Genomic DNA, 22844 nt, shown 5'->3' on the forward strand with positions numbered 1-22844 from the left:
TGTACGAAGTGCTTGTACCCTTGTGGCTTTAAGTTATATCTCGGGATCAAGGGCGGTGAAGCCAAGCAGCCAATAGCCATACTCAGTCACAATGACAGACTTAGTCACGCTATAGTGAGCATAGCAATTAAGTGCTATCTGCTACCTCGCAAGTAGTAAGTAGCTGTACCGTAGGAGGTTTACGACAATTTGTTTACTGATACTCCTTGAGTCAGCCGGCCAGTTGCAGATCCCCGGCATGACTCTTGACCGGCGTTACCTTATTTTGCGGAGCGCAAACTGTGGTTGGGCAACAACAACGGCGCTTGCGAGGATGTTTGTTGCAAAATTGCAGAAGGTGGGGTTCATCAAAGGGACACTGGGAAGCCAACATACCTGGAGACAGGACCTAATAATGCCAAATGCTGCTTAGTGAGACTCCGGGCTAGTAGTGTAGGAGCCGTAGCCCAAACTGCTAAACTCCGATAAGTCCAAGTCTCCAAGACTCGACCTTTGATACGCTTTCTCAAGCCCCAGGCCCTGAGCACCCCACTCTAACCAGCTCGTCCACATTATTGCCTTTGGACAAGCTTGCAGCCGGAGGTTTAATTTATAATCGTTCCCAGATCGTGAGTAAATACCAAGCCAAGTAGTTTCGGCCTTGCAGGGGCGTGCATCCGTAGATACGGCTCATTAATATATTCTTCTCTCGGTGGGAGCCTTGCACACCCTTCAGGGCGCGCTCTTTCTTTCCCTTGGCAACCAAGCCGTTCTCTTCTGCTATTTATGTATTGTTGCAATCTACTTTTATTTCGTTCCGTCTTTGACGCCCTTGGTTCGCGTGTAAGCTAGGGTCTACACTCACAGTTGAGAAGATGCCACTGCAGGAGCACCACGAAAAGGCCCCAGGAGCTGTCCACGAATCACCAGTGCCTTCCGCGCCCGCAAGCAATACCGTCCGGGCCTCAACCGATACTATTACAGATCCCGAAATAGAAAGGGAAAATGCGCGAAACAGCAACCCGAATGGCTTTGTGGGGACAGGCGGTGGAGTGAACGTTGAAGCTGCCGAGGCCGAATTCGAAACCCTAAATCGCCAGTTGTCCGGCATCAGCCAAGCAAGCCGACGTTTGTCGAAGACGCAATCGAGACAATCAAAACATAAGGCTGCATTCACTGAAGGCGACATCGAAAAGGGACGATCTTCAGGCTCCTCATCCTCCGAGGAGCCGTTTGATCTCGCGACCACCCTTCGTGGAAATCATGCTGCAGAAAGGGAGTCGGGCATTCGACCAAAGCACATAGGTGTTATATGGGATGGCCTTACTGTTTTTGGAAATGGCGGGGTTACGAACTTTGTCAAGACATTCCCGGATGCGTTCGTCGACTTTTTTAATGTCTTTGGGACAATAAAAGGTATCCTTGGTCTTGGGAAGAAAGGAGCCGAGGTTAAGATATTGGATGACTTTCGTGGTTTGGCCAGACCGGGGGAGATGGTATTAGTCCTGGGCCGACCTGGCTCCGGCTGTACAACGTTTCTCAAGGTTATTGCAAACCAACGCTACGGGTATACGAAAGTAGATGGCGAAGTTCTCTACGGCCGGCTCGACGCAAAGACTTTTGGAACGCTTTATCGTGGCGAGGCGGTATACAACCAGGAAGATGATATCCATCATCCAACTCTCACCGTTGGACAGACACTGGGATTTGCTTTGGATACGAAAACTCCCGGAAAGCGGCCGCATGGCATGTCCAAGTCCGACTTCAAAGATAGGGTCATCACTACATTACTTCGTATGTTCAATATCGAGCATACTAAGAATACCATTGTAGGGAATGCTTATGTCAGAGGTGTGTCCGGAGGGGAACGAAAGCGAGTTTCTATCGCCGAAATGATGGTCACAGGTGGTACTGTATGCGCCTGGGATAACTCGACTCGCGGATTGGACTCGTCGACTGCGTTGGATTACGCCAAGTCACTTCGGATTTTGACAAATCTCTACAATACAACCACCTTTGTCTCATTGTACCAAGCTAGTGAAAATATTTTCAAGCAATTTGACAAGGTCATGGTTATTGATGCTGGGAGACAGGTGTACTATGGCTCTGCAAGTGAAGCCAGAGCTTATTTCGAAGGCCTTGGATTCAAAGAACGGCCGCGGCAGACGACGCCCGACTTCCTTACTGGATGTACTGATGAGTTCGAGCGCGAATATGCTGATGGCCGATCGGCTGAGAATGCGCCTTCAAGTCCGGAGTCGCTCGCTCAGGCTTTTAACGGCTCAAAGTTTAAAAAGATTCTTAACGACGAGATGGTCGAATACCGGAAGTCGATCGCGGAAGACCAGCAGAAGCATGAAGATTTCAAAGTTGCAGTTACCGACAGCAAGCGCGGAGGAGCTTCAAAGAAATCCGTCTATAGCATACCATTCTATCTCCAGGTCTGGGCACTTATGCATCGGCAATATCTGATCAAATGGCAGGACAAATTCTCCCTAGTCGTCAGTTGGGTTACCAGTATTGTCATCGCCATCGTGCTTGGCACTACCTGGTTGAACATCCCACAAACGTCCGCTGGTGCCTTCACAAGAGGTGGTCTATTTTTCATCAGCGTGTTATTCAACGCATTCCAAGCCTTTTCTGAGTTAGCAAATACGATGCTCGGCCGCCCAATCGTCAACAAACAAAAAGCTTATACTTTCTATCGGCCTTCCGCACTTTGGATCGCCAATATTATTGTCGATTTGGCTTTCGCGGCAGCCCAGATCCTGGTATTTTCTCTCATCGTTTACTTCATGTGTGGTCTAGTTCGCGATGCAGGAGCTTTCTTCACATTTTACATCGTAATCATCACTGCATATTTGGCTATGACGCTATTGTTCCGCATCATTGGCTGTGTTAGCATGGATTTCGGTTAGTGTCCCCTTTTTATTAACTGAGTATATGGATTTCACATATGTCTTGTTTCGAGTATCTTACAATGACATCCTTAATGAAAGTATGCAACGCTAACTGGCTTATTTTTCTGTAGACTATGCTATAAAGTTTGCGGCTACTACTATTACACTACTTATTGTCACTTCGGGATACTTAGTCCAATATCAATCCGAGAAAGTTTGGTTGCGATGGATTTACTGGATTAACGCCTTGGGTCTAGGATTCTCAACGCTGATGGAAAACGAATTTAGTCGAGTACAGCTAACATGTACAACTGAATCCTTGGTGCCTTCTGGGCCAGGTTACGACAGCATTGCGAATCAGGTCTGCACTCTTCCGGGAAGCGTGTCCGGCTCGAATATCGTTTCTGGCTCAGCGTATATCACTACAGGCTTCTCGTACAATCCTGGCGAACTATGGCGCAACTTTGGGATTATTATAGCTATAATTGTTGGATGCCTCATCGCAAATGTGACTTTGGGCGAGATGTTTAGTTTTGGTGCTGCCGGGAATGCTGCGATGTCTTTCCAAAAGCCCAACAAGGAACGCAAGGAGCTTAATACCGCGCTCATAGCAACGAGAAATGCTCGCAGAACTTCGAAGAATGAAGCCGAGGCCACCGAAATGAACATCGCCTCCAAGGCTGTCCTAACCTGGGAGGAGCTAGTCTATCATGTCCCCACCCCCTCCGGTCAACTACGCCTGTTGAACAACGTTTATGGATATGTCAAGCCTGGAGAGCTTACAGCCTTGATGGGAGCGAGCGGTGCCGGGAAGACAACTCTTCTAGACGTGTTGGCAGCACGAAAGAATATAGGTGTCATCTCTGGTGATATACTAGTAGATGGGATAAAACCCGGGTCTGGTTTCCAGGGCGGCACCTCTTATGCTGAACAACTCGACATTCATGAGCCTACACAAACAGTCCGCGAAGCCCTTCGATTCTCCGCGGATCTTCGCCAACCGTACGAGGTTCCCCAAGCCGAGAAATACGCATATGTCGAAGAAGTTATTAGTCTACTAGAGATGGAAGAAATGGCTGATGCAATTATCGGGGACCCAGAATCCGGCCTAGCTGTCGAGCAACGGAAACGTGTTACGATCGGTGTCGAGCTGGCCGCTAAACCTGAGCTCTTGCTCTTTTTAGATGAACCTACGTCCGGTCTTGATTCCCAGTCTGCGTTCAATATTGTCCGGTTTTTGAAGAAGCTAGCAAATGCTGGTCAAGCTATTCTTTGCACTATTCACCAGCCGAATGCTGCTCTGTTCGAAAACTTTGATAGGCTACTATTACTACAACGCGGCGGACAGACTGTTTATTTTGGAGATATTGGAGATGATGCCTGTATTCTACGGGATTATTTACGTCGACATGGTGCCGATTGTCCTTCGGATGCTAATCCGGCTGAATTTATGCTTGTAAGTTTTGACAAATCGTTCTCCAGTGATCTTGAGGACAGGATGAGTACTATCATATTTCTTGTTATTCTAAGCTAAATTTTGGTTCCTTTAGGATGCAATCGGAGCTGGACAAGCACCACGGATGGGAGACAGAGACTGGGGCGACATTTGGGTTGAATCCCCAGAACTAGCCAATATCAAAGACAGCATATCCCAAATGAAGGCGAAAAGACTCGCAGAAGTAGGCAGCCATGCAAAGAATGAGAGAGAGTATGCCGCGCCGCTCCTTCATCAACTCAAGATCGTCCAAAAGCGAACCAACCTATCATTCTGGAGATCACCCAACTATGGCTTTACTCGACTTTTCAACCATGTTATTGTTGCACTTATTAATGGCCTTGCGTATCTCAACCTAGACAACTCGAGGGCCTCGCTCCAGTACAGAGTATTTATCATCTTCCAGGTTACTGTGCTTCCTGCCTTAATCTTGGCTCAAGTTGAGCCTAAGTACGCCATATCTAGAATGATATTCTACCGCGAGGCCTCTTCCAAGATGTACGGGCAGTTCGCGTTTGCCTCATCTCTTGTGGTTGCCGAGATGCCTTATTCTATAATATGCGCCGTCGCTTTCTTCCTCCCACTCTACTACCTCCCCGCGTTCTCCCATGATTCATACCGTGCCGGTTATCAATTTTTGATGGTCCTCATCACCGAAATCTTCTCCGTCACTCTCGGCCAAATGGTTGCAGCCCTGACGCCAACACCGCTTTTCTCCGCGCTCCTTAACCCGTTTATCATGATCACGTTCGCTCTCTTCTGTGGTGTCACTATTCCAAAATTACAAATGCCGAAATTCTGGCGCTCTTGGCTTTACGAATTGGACCCCTTCACTAGACTTATTGGCGGTATGGTGGTGACGGAACTGCACGAGCGGCCGGTGACATGTAGTCCTCACGAGTTTCAGCACTTTACTGCTCCCGCTGGGCAGACTTGTGGGGAGTACATGAGCAACTACTTCCAACGTGGAGGGCTAGGGTATATCGCCAATAATGCTACGAGTGCTTGTGAGTACTGTGCATTTAAAGTGGGGGATCAGTTCTACGAAGGCCTCAGCTTCAATTATGAGAATCGATGGCGAGACATGGGTATTTTCGTTGCGTTTATTGGAAGTAATTTGATCATCCTGTTCTTGAGCGTAAGTTTTTCCTCCTTATGTCAACGAAGACTATATGATACTAACTGAAGATATAGTCGAGATATTTGAATTTCAATCGCAGATAAGTCTAGTGAATTTAAATACTATGACTTGTTTTATTTACAGAATGCATCTACAGGGAGGTAAAAAAACCCCTTCCTTTGATCATGAAGACCAAAAGTTTGAAGACGGGAGAAAGTCCCCGCACCACCTTGCATACTAGCGATATTCCCTTGACTTGTAAATAGCCTAGATTTTTTGTGTTAGTATTAGTACATAATAGATATGAGATTGTGGAAATAAAAGTTACTGATAATCATTTCGAGCGCAAACCAGTCAATTACACCACGAAATATTCAGGTGCGCTAACAAGATTCGTCATTTGTAGGCCTTATTAAGAGTCAACCTAGGCAAACGAAGTAAATTCACTATAATGGTCCACTGTATGATTCGCCCAGCTGCTGCAGGTGCCAAGTCATTCACTCCCCTGGGCCGCTTCTCCACCTATAAATACTTTACCTGGTTGCCCTCGGGCTACCCTTTACATCAACTGAAAACAACAGCAAACAAGAAGCCAAAGCACCTCAAGATACCACTCTTGTCTCTGCCATAGGTACCGGTCAATACATCACCCATGAACTAGCAGCCACTACAAAATTTACAAGGAAATATCGGCCCTGATAGGTCGTCGCTGCACCCTTGTTTCACTCTCCACGGCAACCAGTCCCTTCTCACGTCTTCAACTTCCTGCTGAGCAACCCTACGCCTTGGTTCTTTCAGAGTTCTTGACAAGACAGAGTCATAAACAGATTAATACAGCGTCGCCTGTATCTCACAATCTCACATTCAAGTTTACTGGTATCACTAGGCATTATTTCACCTTCCAGTTTGCCAGTGTTCCTCAACTTTGTCTCACCTTCACCTTCACACCTTCAACATCTCTCTCCGCAGACCATAACCACCCCTACCTATTCTTGCTCTCCGCAACACATTCAATGCCACTCCTCCTCAAAGCAGTTAATTGAGCCTTACAGAGACAGGTGACCGCTTAGAATTAGAAGGTAAGATACTGCCATCTACAGCTATTGTGGTTTAGCCTGAGTTGTTGCTGACATTAACTTAGAGCTCCTTTATGAGACCCGTTTTCACTTACCGCAAGCTCGCGTACCCTCTACAGCACCCTACTTAGAACTCAAACTCTAGTTTAGTGACTTGCTGTCCTTAACTAGTTAGGGTAAGACTATGAATTTTATCTAGTTCAAACCTTCTAGAAAGAGCGCTAATATTCACTGAGGATATCCTTTAGATAACATGACTTCTCAAGTCAGTATGCCGACATTTGACCCTCGGGAAGAATCCGCAAAACTTGTGGAGCATTTTATTATAATGAATGGAGAACCTGAGTTTGATGATAAATTCATTTCTACAATGATGGCCGTCCTTAGGAGTCGAATTTTAAAGTATAAGAAGAAGGCGAGGGGAGACAAGGTCGAATTTTCTGACGAAGAAGCCAACCATGCAGAGCTATTGCTTTATATGATAAGTGCTCTAGGCCGGATGACTCCCGATCTAAAGTGTGTATTTCCTTGACCTCTACTAAAACACCGTATAGTCAAGTCTAACTAGTCTATAGGGAAAAATATAAGGTCTGGAATGTGTTGCAGACAATCATAAAGCCTGACAACATGTTCCCTAAAACCTACCAAAACATTTCCCAAGCTTTGTTTGATGAGTTTGAGGCTATCGAATGGGGCAAGCCTATCGAAACCGAGACGGCTAAAAAGCTGAGACGTGGCGGGCCTGCTCAAGCAGGGAAGCCTCTCCTATTTGTGGCAAAACCCTCGCCCAAAGGTCATCCAATCTTCGGATTGGAGGGCCCCATGCACCATATATGGCGATCTCAAGGGACTTGGGCTGGCGCAAGAATAAGCTATGTGTTCGATCCTAGCTTTTCACGCAGAGACTTTAAAATTTTCGGACATAACGGGCTTACAGTGGGGGACTGCTGGCCCCTCTTGGTTGCTGCATTCCGAGACGGAGCTCATGGTAAGTGCTCACGCTCACAATATCGAGGTATCAAGCTAATTATAATGGTAATCAAGGAGAAAGAGTTGCAGGAATTTCTGGCACTGGCACCCATGGCTGCTACAGCGTTCTCGTTTCCGGAGGATTATACAAGGACCAAGACGTCGGAGATCGCATATTGTACTCGGACAGTAGGGCCCATGTAGCAACCGAACCGACGCCTGACCGAGACAACAAGTACGTCAGGGCTCTGCTGCGGTCGTGCGAAACCAAGCGTCCTATTCGAGTCATCCGCTCTTTTAATGGCAACTGGAAGCACAGTCCCAGAGCTGGATGCAGGTATGACGGCTTGTATGTGGTCGACAAGTATACGGTGGCGACGAACACACAAAAGGGAGCCTTCCTCCAGTTTCATCTGCGTCGGCTTCAGGGTCAGCCACCGATTGATGTTTCAAAGCCCACCGTGGACCAGGAGCGAGAATTCGATAAAGTCCGCCTAGGTTACTAAGCTTGCGATGGGAGCGGTATGGACGAGAGATAGCGGCGCTGCGATTAATGAACAATAGTAGAGGCTGGCAGGCCCCAGAGCCGTTAGAATCAAGAAGCTAAATACAAGGGCTCTAAAAGCTACTTACTACTCTACTTACTACTCCAAGTTATTAATATACTTATAAATTTACCTCTACTATAACCGTAAAGAAGCTTAATTATTACTTCGATATCATGATTAGGCTTATTTTATTTCAGTTATTCAACTGATATACTTATATATATGTGTATATATATACAACAGGCTTTAATCTTATAATCTTAAACTCTTTAATTGATATAATTACTTAAATTTTACACTCTATTATAAGTAATGGATTATTTTATATTGTATATATTAAGTAATTATTTTAAAAATAAAAAACTATTTATACTCTCTATGTTATCCAGGTTGTTATCCTTAAGTATATCCATCCCTAAATAGTCTTAGACGCATTGCCACTACTCGCGGGTGAATTGGACACCGGTCTTAGTCTCCTTGTCGAATTCTTCGGGTGTCGTACAGATTATATAACAAATGAACTGCTCCCAAATTTGGCTGTATTTCTCTAATATCTTGGGATTCTGGGGGAACTTAAGTGGCTATTAGGTAGCAACCGTATTCTTTGGGGATCCCTACTATTTTAATAAATCCTTGTGGCCCGTGGCTTCTAATATATCTAAACACTTCTTAAAAATCCGCTTCCACGCTTATATAACCCTATGCAAGTTAATCTTGTCATGGTCTGGCTCCTGGTAAAATGCGTATGTATAAACTAAATTGTACTTGGACTTATCTAATACCTTATACAACTTCGTATATCGTAACCACGAGTCCACTTCCACTTCGGCGGGCCTAGCTAATAATGTCAGCCACTACTCTTGCTTCTTGTCCTGCCGTTGCTGGATCTCGCCCTCTAATTAGTCATAAATAACGTCCTCCTCTGCCTTATTATCCGTGGCATTGCTGGGATCCGGGATCTCTTTACTGACGTCTTGTACAATGTTTGGCCTGGCTAGCGGGGCGGGAATAGGCCATGCCTCATTATCCACGACCCAATATTGCTCCTTCCCATTCCTGAACCATAATTACATCTGTATCATCGAAAATATCTCCTTATCCCTTACCCTCTTTTTCTATACTCCTTATTAGCGTGTTTTCGAATATTAATATAGTCCTAGGTCATAAATGGGCATTGCCTACACCTTAATCCACTATCTAACTGGATAACGGGTTGGGGGAATGGCCTGGCTGGTCGCAATTGGACTAATAAATAATTATATAAACCCAGGAATGATTGAATATAACGCTTAACCGATTTGCGCAATTTAATTAGCGTCATGTATTATAAAAATAAATGCAATATAATCGCGCGCGGTTTGACGGCACACTAACATTCCTTAAACTAACACCTGGAAATGAACCTTCAACTGGACTAAATGGGCCAAAATTTCAGGGACTGGCTGGGGATGGGGCCTGAGTTTATTTGCCATCTTGATTATATGAATTGTAATTCATTTGGGCATGTTATATTTTGAAAATGGCGCTAGAACCCAGTTGCACTGCAACCGGGAGATTCTAAAGTTAGGGAATATCTTAATCTGCTGTTTATTTCGAAATATCTCTACAAATCTGCCCTCGCGTCTTCCCCAGCCCAGGCTCTCCTTAATAACTCCCTAATAGGGCCAATCTCAACAGGTCTCGGATTCCAGTACGGGTTCCCAACCGCTATCTGAGCAGCCAAATCTATCTGCTCCTCTTTAAATCCCAAATCTTTCAAGCCCCTCTTAACTTTCAGACTCTGTAACAGCCGATTTAAACCCACTATCGCATCGCCATCACTATCTGGCAATGCGCCTGCTAAACTCTTCATGACTTCAGGTAGAGCTGGGGCATTATAAGCCAAAGCATGAGGCAAGATGATCGTGTGCGTTTCCGCGTGTGGCATATTGAAGGAACCGCCGAGAGTGTGGCATAATTTGTGATGAAGAGACATCCCTACTGCACCCAAGCATGTGCCACATAGCCAGGCACCATATAAGGCGGATTGGCGAGATACGAGGTCTGAGGGTGATGTAACAATCTTGGGCAATGAAGTTGATAACTGCTTTATGCCCTCAATAGCCAGTAAAGATATGATAGGATTCGCGTTACGGGAGTAGAGGGCCTCAACTATGAATAGGTGATGTCAGCCCCAGACAACTCTATCGCTATAGATAAAGGGAAACGCACCTGCATGAGCAATGGCGTTCACACCACTCGTAGCGCTCATACCAACAGGGAGAGTCATAGTGAGATCAACATCGTAGATAACAGTTCCAGGCAAGATCTTAGGATCACTCCGCGTAGTCTTCTTCCCATCTTGTGTCTCACCGAGAATAGGTGTCATCTCTGAACCCGCATATGTTGTCGGGATACAGATATGCGGTAGCCCTGTCCTTATGGAGATGGCCTTCCCAAGTCCAATTGTGCTACCGCCTCCTATTGAAATGACGGCATCGGCTTTTGTCAGTTCCACGTACGCCAGGGCCTTCTCCGTGATAGCAGATGGCGTATGCATAGTGGCACCACTAAAAATACCAGCAACTTTGCCTTGTAAGAGGACTTTGAGCTGTTTGACTTGGCCGACTTGTTCCGGAGTTGAGAGAAGCAGAGGTGCTGTCAGCTTCTGCCTTGCTACTTCATCGCAGAGCCTTGAGACCGTGCCGCTGCCGAAAATAACTCGTGCAGCAGATGCATTATATTCAAAAGCTTCCATTGTGCCGTGCTGTTCGGCAATCCTAGGTCCAGGTTTCTGTCAAGTAGGTGATCTGCATAGAGTTGCAAGTAGTGTAGCCAATTGCTAGAATCCCGAGGTTTATGAAAATAATAAGGATTGCAAGAAATTCCGGAGGGGTGAGAGTTGTGAGTAGTGAGAACGAAGAATAGCGCGATCTTCCCCTCCAGCTACCCCTGCTCTTTCGAAGTGGTCTTGTATAAATAGGGGTTTGCGTTGGGGAAGGGAGACGCCTACCCCAAGTTTTAGGGAGGGAGGGGGATTTCCGACATAGCCGTCCTCGGCATGTGGCCTGGCCCCATTGCCGGCGGGGTACTATTAAATAATTATCCCACTATTCGCGCCGCAGCCCGCTAACCAATCCATTAGCAATATGACCTATTCTCTAATCTTTTGACCTCCTCCACCTGCAGTAGCCACATGGAATATTTACGACTCTATTCCTTGACATTGAAGAGTTCATATTAGCTACCGCCTCAACCATGGAATTCAGCATCGATTCCTCGACCCTAACGGATTTGAAAGGTAAAGTCACCATCACAACAGGAGCTTCAAGTGGACTTGGTTTGGGGGCTGCCGTGCATGAATTAAAAACATCAAAGTAAAGCATCTTGGTACTTCTACTTCAAATTGAGATAGCGGCAGCGAGGTAGCCGGAAAACCCCCTACCAAGGTCTTAGAAATGTAGAAGTGGGGTTTAGTGGTACAATATAGCGGGATAGCTGCGGCCCGTTCTTTCCCGGAGAATAAATTGAAGACTATAGCGAGGTAAGGCCTCTCCTTTCGTCCTTTATGTATCTCTTACACAACGGCAACGATCGCAGTCGCAAAAGTAACAAGAAAGCAACCTAATTTCGAGCGACAGCAGCGTTCTGTTAGCCATGAACTCTACAAATGGAGACAAGACAATGGCCCTGGAGCATCGCTCACTGGGGCTCATTCGGGGGGCACTTTCCGATGATATTAAAACTGTCCAGTATCGCAATATAAAATATGCCGATATTCCAGATCGCTGGCAGAAACCACGGATCGCCCGTTCGAAACTCAGCCCCGTTGAATATGACGGCACCGTGCATGGCCCAATCTGCCCGCAACCTGCTGGTGGTTGGGATTATGATATGAAGTTATATGGGGATGTGAAGCTGCCTTATGAACCCTCCTATTCATCTGAATATGAATGCCTTAATGCCGTCGTCACTACCCCGAGCACCGCGTCTCGCACTTCCGCTCTACCAGTAATGATATGGTATGTAGCTAAACCAACTATGGACTGCATGTAGTAATTCAATCAACTAACTGCTGACTAGGGTACACGGGTCAGACAAAACGATATCATCTACATTTTATACGTGAAGCTAAAACTCTTTAGAGGTGGTTTTGCTATAGGTAGTTCGTCGTGGCCACAATATGGTAAAGTCTCTAAGGGTTATCATTTTTGCTCCCAACTGATCAATGCACCACAGATTTGCAGAAGTTCGTCTCGCGTTCCGTCGACATTGGCCATCCGATTATTGGTATCTCCTTTAAGTATGTGGCTCCTCCTAGTATTGTTCTACCAACTCACGTGGCCGTTAAAGTTATCGACTCGGCATTCTAGGCTTTTTCGCCTCTGATGAGCTAGGCACTGAGGGAAATCTTGGTTTCTTGGATCAAGCCTGCGCATTTGAATGGGTATGAAATCATTGAGATATGTGAATGAATATTATGCTGATAATAACTCCCAGGTTAAGCTCCATATCGAAGAGTTCGGTGGCGATCCAGCAAACATCACTGTTGTGGGAGAATCTGCAGGCGCCAGTAAGTTTTTCTACTATATATACCTCAGGACATCATTAGACCGTAATAACTCAATCTATTGAGTAGTTTCTATATCTACGCATCTGATAGCGTCAAAACAGCCAGCCTTTGATAGGGCTATAGTCATGAGTGGTGATGCCAGCTTGCGAAACCCCCGGACGCCTGCCAAGCAGCACGAATTATACTGGCAAAATGTGCAAGCGTTAGGGTTAGCTGAACTGAGCGTGACTGATCGAATTCATAAGATGAGGGTAACACCAATAGAAGATCTGCTAGCAAAACTTCCATTCGCACAGTACTTCACTGCCACCACCGGAGGAGAATTTCTACCTGAGAAAGTTGATCTTCTAAGGCTATCCGACGAGTCCAGCAGATACGGCAAACCAAGCTGGTGCACTGAAGTAGTGTTCGGCAGCACTTTACATGACGTGAGTGCGGATTGGCCTTTGCCAAGTTATAACTAAATCAATTGTCAGGCTTCTCTTTTCAAAGATCGTATACAACGGCATCCAGCTTTACTCGACACCGTCCTCAGAGCCATCGACCAAACGATACCGGAAGGGGATAGAGATAGTGTAAAGGATGCGTATCATCTCCAACAAAACACGAGCAATTCAACTTTGGTTGACAGTATTGTCCAACTTATCTCAGATATTGGGTTTTATCTGCCTACCAAGGAGCTTGCGCAGGCGTATGAAACTGGAGGCAGTACATCTTGTCATACATATCACTTTAATCAGGTATGTTGATCTGTTTTTAGGAACAGCGAGATACGACATCTAGACGACTACACATAGTCCTAACATGAGGCTTTAAACGCAGTTAAACCCTTTCCCGGGAAAGTATACAGGTACCGCATCCCACGAGCTCGATGTAGCTTACTTGCTGCAAAACTTCAACGGAGTCTTCTCAACAATGGACGCAGATTTCGCTAAGGCTGTAGCTGATATTTGGATACGGTTTATAAATGGATTGGGTTGGCCGAGTGGCAATAGCAAGGTCGATACCCTTGTTTTAGGCCCAGAAGGCTCCTTGGAAGTGGAACTAGTCGAAAATTACGATAAGAATCACTACGGAGTCGCAGGTTGGCCATTTAAAGGCGTTCAGTGGGAAGCCTGTTTAAGGCTTAGAGAGGCTATACTACTAGGTGTATAGATAGAAACGCTAAATCTACTCTCTTTATCGTTCTACTTATCTGTCTCTCTATTAATATGAAGCACTATTAAGTCTATACTGCTGCTCTTCATTTCTATATATGTCTAGAAGTATATTATAGAAGTAGATGCTTCTTAACCTTGGGCTACTCAATTATATTTGACTTATAATATAAGTCGCTAGGTTTAGGCCTACCGCCAATGATTCTAGCAAATGATGTTAGTGAATTGTAATATCGTGCCTCCCAATCCTTCCTTCCAGCCTCCACCTGTTCTAAACAACTGTGCAATTACCTGGGGTTATCGTAAGATATACTTTTTACAGATTAGACACTTGAACAGAACTCTATCAATAGGTTACAGATCTGCACGATATCACCGCTAATTTAGTGTAGGTTTACAGCAAGAAAGTGGAAAATATATATTGATATGTTAATTGGCGTAAGCCTACAAACTGATTTGATCAGATTACTGGATCTAGATCATGGCCTACGTCCAACAGCCCTTTTAAGGCTCACGACGTGCCTTTGAATGTCAAGGGACCGCCGCGAGACCTCAAACGCTCGCCAAAGATATAAAGCAAAACCATTATCACAGCTGCTGCTGCAACAATTGCGGCTTGAATTCCGAACGACACATCATAACCGCTGGCAGTACCCCACGCAACCTCGAAGTAACCAACGGAAAACCCACTGACGGTGCGGGCAAAATTGAGCCAAGCTGAGACCTCTCCAGCACCGTTTGGATAGCAATCTAGCGCATAGGCAGTGATAGCAACCGAACCAAGCATGACTCCAAAAACGTACATTCCCCACCCGATAATGATGGCAGAATAATGAAGCGAACGGGCCAGTGTTTGCCCAACAATGATCAAGCCTGGGATCATGAGACAGATAGCTAACATACATGTTGGTAGTCGAGCTTCAGGTTTGAATATTCCGTGATGTTTCTTGGTGTATCTGTTTGCGAGATAGTCGTTGAAGAAGTGTCCGAAAATCTCCCCAAGGATAACAGCTACCACGGGTGTAAAGTAGATGTATCCAACCCCTCGGGCGGTGAATCCATATCCGCCAGATTCTTTAGGGGTGCCAAGAAGGATTGATGACATGATATTGATGCCGATAGCCCACATGAAACTGAGTCCATACCATAGCAAGGTGGGAAGCACCACGGGCTTGAGCAACAGGGCAACCAGGCGGTAGACAGATGGCCACAGCTCCATGAAGTACCCGTGATGGACCCGAATCTGCCAGGTGCCTACTAGGCGTAGGAGCCTGGAGCCACGCTCGGGTTGTTTCTCATACGGAATATCGCGGCGATACCAACTCTCGTCCGCGAAAAGTATTATTAGAAGCAGATCAAATCCGCAGACAGCAAAGACAAGCCAGAAACACAAGCGCCAGTTTCCAGTCCCCGCAATGATAAAATTACCCAACAGTGGGCCTAAGTATGGAGAAAGTAGGAAGAGAGCAGCCCAAAGACCAATCTTACGCGCGTGCTCGTGGAAGAAGAACATGTCTTTGATAAAGGACAGACCGATCACCTGGCAAGCAGTAAGGGTAACTCCCATGAGGGCCCTTAGAGCGTAAAAGGTTTCGAAGCTTTGTGTAAGGCAGCACCCTAGTGTAAAAAAGGTGCCCATAACTTGGGTCCAGAAGAGGACGGGTGCTCGGCCCCAAAAGTAGGTAGGCGGGATCCAAAGTAGACCACCAACTCCTCTTGATTTGATTACACGTCAGTAAGAGTTCGATTCCTTAGTCCGTGGAAGTACTTACAGCATAATAACATTGAGATTCCCGGCGTAGTTGACATGTACAGGGTCCATGTCCCATTCAATAGCCTGAGGAAGAGTACAAGGGATACCGGCTCCCGATCCAAAATCACCACAGAACGCTGATAGTGCCACAATGAAAAGAATCATATGCTTCTTGCGCCAAGACCAATTGAGAGGGTCATTTACATCGTCCGAGGGCTGAGGTAAAAGCACAGTCTATTCCAGATTAGCCTTCAACATCCCACTCGCTGGTTTTCATGCCAACTTACGTGACCGTCTTTTGCGAGCTTCACTGAAGTCGGAGCCTCCGCACCAGCGTCAATACGTAGGAGGACCGCTTCATTTCCTTGTTGAAACTGAGGAGGTGCATGGTGAGATTTTAGTGAGGGTGACTCTAGATGCTGTACATCGGCAGCACCCATTGGTTCTTTCTCGAATGCCATTGTAAACCTGTCCGATTGAAAAGATGTCTGGATGGCGATCTGAATGCTATCTATCCAAAGTCAGGCTAGACAGAGGAAGACGTAGCTACTTATCGTAAGAAATCCATGCCCAGTCTTATGAAGTCCGGGAATTGGGGACGCAGCATCTGACACCAGGAGGTATTCCAGTCCTAGGAGTGGGGTCTCCACTGCGGAGATCAAATGCGATTTCTTGTCGGACTGGTCGGGACCGGGGTATGCACGATACGCCTCAGGGGGTTTCCCCAGAGTGCAGGGGGCAGTGCAGGAGTTTTCGGTAGACTGGATCCCGGGCCCAGGCCTGCCGGTGTGCCCAGATCGTGGGGAATCTGAAAGTGGACTAGATTGCAGGAGGTTTTCCGGGCTGGAGCCGACATGATTGAACCCAACACCCCCACAACCCCCACAACCCCGCAACGCCTCTTCCCCACCCCCTTCCCCCTCACATCCCGAGATGCGTGGTCTGCGCTAGTAAGTGGCATAGCACAGCGATTTGGTGCCCCATGCCTATTCGCTCTCCTACGTTTGAATTCGATAGAAGGGCTATCCTTCCTTCGACCAGAAATGCACTTATCAAGCATTCACTGACCCTAAACGCTGCGAGACGAAGTTTAGCAGGCGTCCTTGTTTGCGTCTATAAGTTCTTAACCTCCTACTTGGTCTATCTTCTTGGGCACTCATTTTGCCCTTCATATAATATTGTCACCATGTTTTTGTCTCTAGTGACCAGAAATGCAATGCAGATTCTTATCCTGGTTCTACTTCCTATTTCGTTGGTGACCTATGCGCTATGCTGGATAATCTATGTCAGAACACTACATCCACTCAGCAAGATCCCGGGACCATTTTGGGCATCCGTCAGCCGAGTTTGGATTGTGCAAAAGCTTTACCGTGGGGATATGGAACAGACGCAGCGAACGCTTCACGCAAAATACGGCCCACTAGTTAGAATTGCGCCCAACGAGATTGCTGTTGCTGATCCAAACGCCATAAAATCGATTTATCCGATGAAAAACCCTCTCACCAAATCCGATTTCTACCCAGTCTTCGGCAACACGGCCATTAGCAAACATGCGGACCACTTCAGCAACACGGACGAAAAATCTCATTCAGAGCGAAGGAGAATTGTTAATCATGTTTACTCGCTCTCCAACATCCTTCAATCGGAAGAATACATCGATGTCTGTTCAGAGCTGTTCAACCAACGCTTGGGAGAATTTGCTGACACGGGCGAGTCAATTGATCTCGGAGAGTGGTTGCAAATGTAAGAATGACCAGCTACGCCAATGAAGTACAAAATCTCACATCTGACTGTTAGGTACGCCTTTGATGTCATTGGCGAGCTCTATTTTGGGCGCATGTTCGGCTTCATGGAGCATCGCCACGACCATGAGTCGTATATTGCATCATTGGACGCGTTAATGCCTACTTTGTGTATTGCGTCTGTGGCTCCGAAATTTACACGCCCAGTAATTTTCCTGTCGTCTGTCTTGATTCCTTCAGTAAAAATAGCTCTTAAGGCCCTCGACCACATTGCAGCAGCTGCCAAGAGCTGCGTAACACAGCGCTTTGCAGATGCGGAGGGCTCATTTGACACCGTCAAACGACGTGATATTTTGCAGCAGCTCATGGATATTCGCAAAGAGAAAGGTCCGAAGCTTGACTTCGGTCTGAGTGAGATCGAGTTGGAGTCATACTCTGCTCTGTAAGTTGGTGTTCTTGCTGCAGAAATATCAGGGGACTGACCCATCACAAAACAGGTTTGCGGGTTCCGATACTACGGCTATTGCAATGCGTTCAGTATTTTATTACCTTGCGAAATCTCCGGCTGTATACCGGGAAGTGCTCGCGGAACTCGACAAGGCATTTGCAGAGGGTCAACTAAGTATTCCCGTGAAGTTCTCCGAGGCCATCAAGCTTCCCTTTCTATGCGCCTGCATTAAAGAAGCCATGCGCATGCACCCTAGTGTGCAGCTTACAATGCCCCGTTTGAGTCCCAAAGGAGGTATGGAGGTCTGCGGTGAGTACATCCCGGCTGGGTATAGACTTGGAATGAACGCTGCAGTGATCCATCGTGATCCCAATATTTTTGGGCAAGACGCAGACGTGTATAGACCGTCTCGTTGGTTAGAGGGAAATGCCACGTTCATGGACAGATACATGTTACAGTTTGGAGCAGGAACGCGAACTTGCATAGGGAAAAATGTAAGTCATCTTAAAATTCCTTTTCAGATCTCCATGAAATCATGATGATAAAATTCCACTCAAAACAAAGTATATTGGCTAACATAATTATTTGGACTAGATCTCAATCAGCGAGATGCACAAGCTCATTCCGCAAATACTATTGACCTACACAATCGACCTTGCCCCTGGGAAGGAGATATTGACGAGGAATCTTTGGTTTAATAAGCAAACAAATCTTATTGTGCAGTTGAGGCGACGACAAAATATATGACAGAGTACATAGCCAGCTGAAAAGGACAATTATGGTATATTATACCAGTTACAACAGTTGGTGAATTGGGCGTTACTCACAAGCAAACACAAATGTTACCTATATGGCATGTCACGTCTAATTTACACCCAGAGCGGAACATATCAGAATGTTTGCCCAAGGAATTGTGTGACAAGTTGCAGCAAAATCCAAGGATAGTTTCGATAGCTTCATGACAAGATATGGTAGAGCAATGAATGTCTTTAGTCTAAGATCAAGCTAAGTGATAATGATTGATGATTTTATAAGTGGGTGGCTTTTCGGCGCATCTAGGCGATACCGTGCATCATATCATGGCCGTGGCGTACTATTACCATGAGAAACACAGCAACCTTGGCGAAGCAGACTACCTAGGTACATGTTCACTACCCCGCTTCCTTCCTCCGAATGAACTTGTGGGCTGCGGATTAAATGAAGCTAAATGAAGCTGAAAACCCAATACTTCGTACTAGGCCCGTTTAACCCAGGGGGTTTTCCGAGTATCGAGCACAGACGTCGCCCAGGGTACGAGTAAGCGAAACCCCCTATCAATAAAAGAAAACAGGGCCAGTGCAGTGGTGTCAAGCACTCAAAGAAGCATAAGAATTTTTGTCAAGTTTGCAATTACCTAAGTAGTAGTCTGATTGTTCAAGCTACGATTTCCGTGAAGCAGCCTTTTCTCTTGCAAATAGTCAGCAAAAGAGTTCAGGATGACGGCGATCGTGCTGAGAGAGGAGAGCTTAGGAGCACTGCGAGACAAAGTGGTTGTGATAACAGGTTAATTAGTACTGTATACTAAATTCAACTTATGCTAAAAGCCGCACAGGAAGCGCTCGGGGAATAGGAGCCTCGACAGTTTCTCTCCTACACTCGTCCGGCGCAAAAATAATCCACGGTGACTGGGACGCCGCTGGGGGACAGCAGTTGGATGTAGCCCTACGCTCTTCCCAAGGTGTGGGAGAAACTACTTTTGTCGAAACAGATGTCACCAACTACGAGTCGGTCCTGAACCTATTCCAGGTAGCTTGGAGGATGTATGGCAGAGTCGATATTGCGGTTAGCAATGCTGGGATACAGGAGATTGGAAACTTGTTTGATCCAAGCCTTTGCTTGGAGAGTGTGAAATCTGTAAGTGTTGTGGTCACAACTGTCCCAGTTTGAATCGGACACTGATTTGTTATTTAGAAACCTTCGAACAAAGTCATAGACGTGAATCTCGTCGGGACATTGTATTTTGCCCGTATTGCTGCTGTATACCTGAAAGAAGGTGCAAAGCCAGATGAGGATAAAAGTTTAGTGCTCGTTTCGTCCACCGCTGGCTTCAAAGAAACACCAGGTCTATTCGCCTACTCTGCAGCCAAGCACGGCGTACTCGGTTTGCTACGTTCCCTACGTACATATTTGCCCAAAACACACAACATCCGAGTCAATGCGATATGCCCTTGGATGACAGACACTGGAATGGTGGAGGGGATTAGAGAAAATTGGCTGAAGGAAGGGTTGCCTGTGAACTCACCAGCAGATTTAGGGAGGGTTATTGTCGAAGTTGCAATTGGGGATGATGGAAAATCAGGGAAGTGGAGTGGTAGAGCAGTGTTCGTCGAAGGAGGTAGAGGATGGGATATTGAAGAAGGCATCAATGCAACTGAGGAACAGTGGTTGGGTAAGGAGGTCAGCAGAGTATTGAGCAGAGGACAGGACCTTCTTGGAGATGGAACAGACTGGAAGAAATCAGAGGCTGTGTAACATAGCAAGTGAAGAAGAAATATGAAGCCACGAAATTATTTTAGAGATGCCTTTTTAAACATCACTGCCACTATCTCTCAGAAGTTCCTTCAAGTGCTTCAACATATCTTCACATCCTACTTCTATCCCCATCATTACATCTACACTTCCCATATGGCTTATGAGAAGCTGCGTTACGAGCCAATAATTAATCCCATTCCTAAAGAACCCGAGCATGGACCAGGTACTGTTTGGAATATTGGATCGAACACTGACCCAAATGGACCACCACTGACTAAGTGCTTCTTGAATGTGCGCATGGCTGGACTTTGATAACGGGTTCTGAGTTCTAGGTCCTGTAGATCCCCCCAACTCGGCACGTACTTGAGGAATAAGGGATGTATATTGTGTAATGTGGTTATGAGTTTGGACATAAAGAACTGGGGGTAGCATCAGTTAGGGGAAACAACAGTATACAACATCGGAAGCTTACGATGAATCAGAACAAACATGTCCATAAGATTTAACGCTAATGGATTTATTTCTCTTTCTTGGTCTTGAGTTGGCTGAGAATAGTGTCGTGTGAAGAGACTTTGGTATGCTTCGAATACGGTAAGGTGACGACTAGAGACGAAGTTTGGCTCAGAGAAGGGTCTGGAGGATCCGAAGATGTGTTCCTCTGATGGGAGATCAAAAGCCCTTTCTTGGTTTGTCAAACGACAAGGAAAATTGGCAAAAAAGCAGAAGGCACAGTCAAGAAGCGTCATTACATTCATGAGTCTTGTGCGAGCTTATTAGTACAGAGATTACGCGCAGTGTAGGCGACTTACCGTATTCTCTCCTCGTTTTGAATCCATAAGCGTTCATCGAGGCTATCCTCAAGATCGTGTCGGGCTTTCGTAAGTCCTATTCTTCGAGCCACCTGCAATTAATTTTTAGTGGTTGAAAACACACTCTATAAGATGGAAAGCTTGCCTTGATCAGGACTCCAAATCTTGTCTCAATGGATCGTTTTCTAGAAATTAAAGTTCCTGCCCAGAACTGGGCGCATAGTATTAGATATGCCGCTGAAAGGTTCTGGTAGCTGGTGATATCCAAGCCATCTTGATCAATAGACGGACTTTCCCAGTCTCCAAGCATCTGTTTAATTTCGAATTCTTCCGTCAAATCCTCGGATGAAAATATATAAAGTTCAGCCAGATCGAGAATTAGTTTTGCCGTACTGATTTCCTCGTCAACCCGTGAGTACATTGCTCCCATCATAATGACGGCTGTAAGTAGGTTTATTGGTGCGGTCTCAATACTGAAAGATGGCCGATGTAGAATTGGGCAGTTCTTGTGCCATGTTTCAAAGTAAATGTTTACTAAATTCGTAATCCTTGAAGGAGTGAAGAGATAGTTTAGCTTTTGCAAGATAAGGGCTTGTTTTTGCGCAGAGGCATTTGAAGAGATTGTTTTATCCAATATCTTTTGCGTGATAGTGGCGGATATGATACCTAGAGGTTCCCATTCTCCTGGAAATGCTGTCGCAATTGGAAGAGCAGATGCGTGCTCTTCACTTATGAAGAACGAGGGTAAAAGATTATCTGAGTGGGTTTCCATGCCATTGAATGCACCACTCAGTAGGTTTAGAAGACTCTCATCGTCGAATAGTGACCAGTCAATAGGCTGATCCATGAATGGATTCGGAAAACTGGTTCCACCCACTGCGAGACTTGGAAAGCCATGTAAGACGCCAGAATCGTTTGATCCATCCAAGGACGAATTCATTCGTTTGGTTCCAGTGTTGAGCGAAGGGAAGCAAAAGTATTCGATGAAGCTTGCCGTCCCACCATTCAAAAGGAATTTAACAGAGCACCGATCCAATTCTATATCGGTGTTATGCTCATCTGATACCGTGGAGTCTTCAAGAGACTTAATATCAGCTGGCTTCGTTCCAAATATTTTTATGAGAAGAGAACATACTATCCGATGCCATAATAGCATCTGTTGTTTGCAGTTTCGAGAATTTACATTCGACCTCCTTCTGCCGACATGGTTTGCAAGGACTGTTCCCATCACAGCCTACTTTCATGGATATGCACTGCTAAAGATATTAGGACCCGAACCGATTATGGAAGTATGATTCAGACTTGCCCCATCGCAAGCGTGTGATCTACGACCACCTTTCCGAGATTCTGGTATTTGGCGATCTCTTCGTTGAGAGCAAGTCGGGTAATGACCCCTCAGGTTGTCACTAATCAGAATGGTTATTGCACGATAATCTGGGAGAGTCGGGCTTTCTTACGTGCGTGTGAAGGCTTTGTCACAAAATATACACACATATGGTTTGAAGCCTGAATCTGCACCTGTGGTCAGTAAACAGTCCACCAAAAGGTCGCTGAAGAATGCATGCTTGGGCATACGTCTTAGTTGATGGCGTCTGAGATGGTCTGTCCTAGTGAACGTCTTGTTGCAAGTCGAACACCGGCGGACTTTTTGAGACGGGTCAAGAATGGATACCGACATGGTACTGGAAAAGGCGCGAGAGATATGGCGGTGATAGGTGGTGGTGATGGAAGAAGTCCTTGTGCTGCATTAATTGTTAGGAGGGAGGTAAATGCTATGAGGTGAGC

The 22844-nt window shown here is 46.0% G+C and overlaps 7 protein-coding genes across 7 annotated transcripts; 4 read left to right on the forward strand and 3 right to left on the reverse strand.

Annotated features, from left to right (window-relative positions):
- Nucleotides 1-854: 854 nt before the first annotated feature.
- Nucleotides 855-5598, forward strand: BP5553_01742 (Uncharacterized protein; the record flags this gene model as incomplete). Its single annotated transcript, XM_032010365.1, has 4 exons — nt 855-2892; nt 3011-4335; nt 4430-5512; nt 5569-5598. The coding sequence occupies 4 exons, from the start codon at nt 855-857 to the stop codon at nt 5596-5598; spliced, it is 4476 nt and encodes a 1491-aa protein (XP_031874419.1).
- Nucleotides 5599-6823: 1225 nt separating this feature from the next.
- Nucleotides 6824-8045, forward strand: BP5553_01743 (uncharacterized protein; the record flags this gene model as incomplete). Its single annotated transcript, XM_032010366.1, has 3 exons — nt 6824-7086; nt 7146-7558; nt 7615-8045. 3 exons carry the CDS (start codon nt 6824-6826, stop codon nt 8043-8045), a joined length of 1107 nt encoding a protein of 368 aa, XP_031874420.1.
- Nucleotides 8046-9690: 1645 nt separating this feature from the next.
- On the reverse strand, nt 9691-10824 carry BP5553_01744 (Dehydroquinate synthase-like protein; the record flags this gene model as incomplete). Its single annotated transcript, XM_032010367.1, has 2 exons — nt 9691-10238; nt 10299-10824. The coding sequence occupies 2 exons, from the start codon at nt 10822-10824 to the stop codon at nt 9691-9693; spliced, it is 1074 nt and encodes a 357-aa protein (XP_031874421.1).
- Nucleotides 10825-11723: 899 nt separating this feature from the next.
- On the forward strand, nt 11724-13794 carry BP5553_01745 (uncharacterized protein; the record flags this gene model as incomplete). The annotated part of the gene is made up of 9 exons (XM_032010368.1): nt 11724-12088; nt 12150-12158; nt 12212-12252; nt 12306-12369; nt 12420-12513; nt 12567-12639; nt 12730-13067; nt 13116-13379; nt 13462-13794. 9 exons carry the CDS (start codon nt 11724-11726, stop codon nt 13792-13794), a joined length of 1581 nt encoding a protein of 526 aa, XP_031874422.1.
- Nucleotides 13795-14307: 513 nt separating this feature from the next.
- Nucleotides 14308-16010, reverse strand: BP5553_01746 (uncharacterized protein; the record flags this gene model as incomplete). The annotated part of the gene is made up of 3 exons (XM_032010369.1): nt 14308-15511; nt 15569-15783; nt 15837-16010. The coding sequence occupies 3 exons, from the start codon at nt 16008-16010 to the stop codon at nt 14308-14310; spliced, it is 1593 nt and encodes a 530-aa protein (XP_031874423.1).
- Nucleotides 16011-16765: 755 nt separating this feature from the next.
- Nucleotides 16766-20250, forward strand: BP5553_01747 (uncharacterized protein; the record flags this gene model as incomplete). The annotated part of the gene is made up of 7 exons (XM_032010370.1): nt 16766-17292; nt 17347-17733; nt 17789-18233; nt 18978-19035; nt 19197-19265; nt 19331-19632; nt 19690-20250. 7 exons carry the CDS (start codon nt 16766-16768, stop codon nt 20248-20250), a joined length of 2349 nt encoding a protein of 782 aa, XP_031874424.1.
- A 54-nt stretch (nt 20251-20304) lies between these two features.
- Nucleotides 20305-22215, reverse strand: BP5553_01748 (uncharacterized protein; the record flags this gene model as incomplete). The annotated part of the gene is made up of 4 exons (XM_032010371.1): nt 20305-20669; nt 20723-21009; nt 21060-21151; nt 21184-22215. The coding sequence occupies 4 exons, from the start codon at nt 22213-22215 to the stop codon at nt 20305-20307; spliced, it is 1776 nt and encodes a 591-aa protein (XP_031874425.1).
- Nucleotides 22216-22844: the final 629 nt, after the last annotated feature.

Source organism: Venustampulla echinocandica, assembly GCF_003357145.1.
Source record: "Venustampulla echinocandica strain BP 5553 chromosome Unknown scaffold_0, whole genome shotgun sequence".
In the NCBI taxonomy this organism is placed as follows: Eukaryota; Fungi; Ascomycota; class Leotiomycetes; order Helotiales; family Pleuroascaceae; genus Venustampulla; species Venustampulla echinocandica.